This window comes from Neltuma alba, unplaced genomic scaffold (genome assembly GCF_004799145.2).
Source record: "Neltuma alba isolate B1F8T4 unplaced genomic scaffold, ASM479914v2 tig00012116_pilon, whole genome shotgun sequence".
NCBI lineage: Eukaryota > Viridiplantae > Streptophyta > Magnoliopsida > Fabales > Fabaceae > Neltuma > Neltuma alba.
The window spans coordinates 1,075,550-1,077,605 of NW_021636668.1; the positions used below are offsets into that span (position 1 = coordinate 1,075,550).

The window sequence follows — 2,056 nt, forward strand, 5'->3', positions numbered from 1 at the left end:
TTATATATTTATATTTGTAAGAAAATTTTGCCAAATACTTGTCGTGAATTGGAGAGCTCAACCGTAAATACACCACAAGCAGGATTAATTATTCATTAAATTAGCTGGCACAATGCAGGTTGCACATAAATAAAATGGAGAAATATACACGAGAGACATAGAGACAAGGGGTGTATTCGTAATTGTAACGAATTAATCATTTGACCCCCAACCAAGACCATATATAAAAAGCATTAGTGGGTTCATTTGGGACTACCACGAAGCCACATTGCTCACCAAACAGCTTCACACTCTTCTCTCATCATATACTATATATCTACCTCTCTAGCTAGCTAGCTAGCATGTCCAAAACACCATATCTAATGGGGGATTCGATGGTGAAATCCTTCAAAGCAAAAGACCATACCCGTAAAGCTAAAGGCTTCACTTTCATGGCCTCTGTCTTCTTCTTCTTCATCTGTACCTCTATCTTCTATATTCTGAACCACTCTCCCAACACTCTTACCAGTCTCTTGAACAACAACATCTTCTGGTTTTTCATGTCCAACACTCTCATCCTCATCATAGCTGCTGACTACGAAGCTTTCTCTTCTTCTTCTTCCAAGACCAATCAAGATCATTATTACGAAGAGTATGTCAAACACAGCCAAGCCAGAAATTATAATCACTATGTCACCTCATCTTATGTCGTCCCCACCTCCAAATACGAACAAGTTGATGAAAAAACTTGTGTCATCGTCCCCGCCCAGCAAGAGCTGCTTCAGGAGGAGGAGGAGGAGAAAGAAAGTGTGGTTGATCACGATAGTGAATCTGTTCCAGAACGTGTGCTTGAAATCGTACCACAAAATGACCTCAAGAAATCACCACCAACACCACCACCATCGACTGAGGATAAACCAGTACAAGATTATAGTAATAATATTAAAGCCTGTGAGGAGAAAACATTATACCCAGCTGGAAGAGCTGTGGGAAGAAGTAAATCCGATAGGTATGGCCATGTTAAGCGAGTGGTGATTGACGAGAGAAAGAACAGAGTGATTAGAAGGGCAGAGACGATGAAAGTAGAGGAAGCAAGAGTAGAAGAAGAGAATAATGAGTTCTCAAGTATGTCAAATGAGGAGCTAAATAGAAGAGTGGAGGAGTTTATTCAGAGATTCAACAGGCAGATGAGGCTTCAGGCAGTTAGGAATAGTATTGTTCATGAAGCTTATTGATCAGTAGATCTTCTAAGTGTTAGCTAGCTACTAGAATCCTATGAGAGAAGTTAGGAAATATGGTGTTCCAAGATTTTTGCTGTCCTTTGGCCCTTGTACTTTTCTTGTATCTGTTGTCCTTTGGCTAAATAGTATAGTTTATATGTTTTGGACCTTACTACAATGAGAGCCTTTATATAATCAGTCATATCTTTTCTTGGGGCATAATTTTTCTATTTCCTTTTCGTCCATCTATGTTGGATTTTGTACATTTATTCTAATTTTATATGACCAAGTAGCTATACCCTCGCTCTCCCTCGATCCTTCCTTGTTATTCTTTTCTATTTTGCCTGATCCCAAGATAATATGAAAGACCTCATGAATCACGTGACTCAAACTTCGAGTCGAACAAATTGGTATTGTGCGCTGTTAATTGCAGAGCTTGATCAGAAATTTGGATAATTTTAATTTAGCTTCTTGTAACGAGTATATGTGTAAGTAATTTGACATTAATTATTTCACTGTGTGTGTCATTTTAAAGTAAAAGTGTGGAAATAAACTTTTGAATTAGCAGGCACTGCACAATCAAAGCTGTAACTATCTTCTTTGTCGGCCAAATTAAATCAAAGCCCGTAACTATCACAATACGAATAATTGACTCATTATTGTCACATAATTAAACCAAATCAGCAATCATCGTTGCAGTCGAATCTGTAGGGTGAGTTTATCTGAGTTTTCATTCTATCTCTTTCTGAAAGCACTGGTGATCCATGAGGAAATTAGTTGTGTTTAGTGAGAAAGCTCTTGAGGGCTTGAAGCTGAACCAGGGAAGTAATCGCCCTCTCCATGCGAATATATGAATT

At 38.3% G+C, this 2,056-nt stretch overlaps 1 protein-coding gene across 1 annotated transcript; it reads left to right on the forward strand.

The window, feature by feature from the left end:
• Nucleotides 1-268: 268 nt before the first annotated feature.
• On the forward strand, nt 269-1,429 carry LOC114722892 (caldesmon). Its single transcript, XM_028909014.1, has one exon. The coding sequence runs from the start codon at nt 342-344 to the stop codon at nt 1,212-1,214; it is 873 nt and encodes a 290-aa protein (XP_028764847.1). The 5' UTR covers nt 269-341; the 3' UTR covers nt 1,215-1,429.
• The last annotated feature ends 627 nt before the right edge of the window (nt 1,430-2,056 follow it).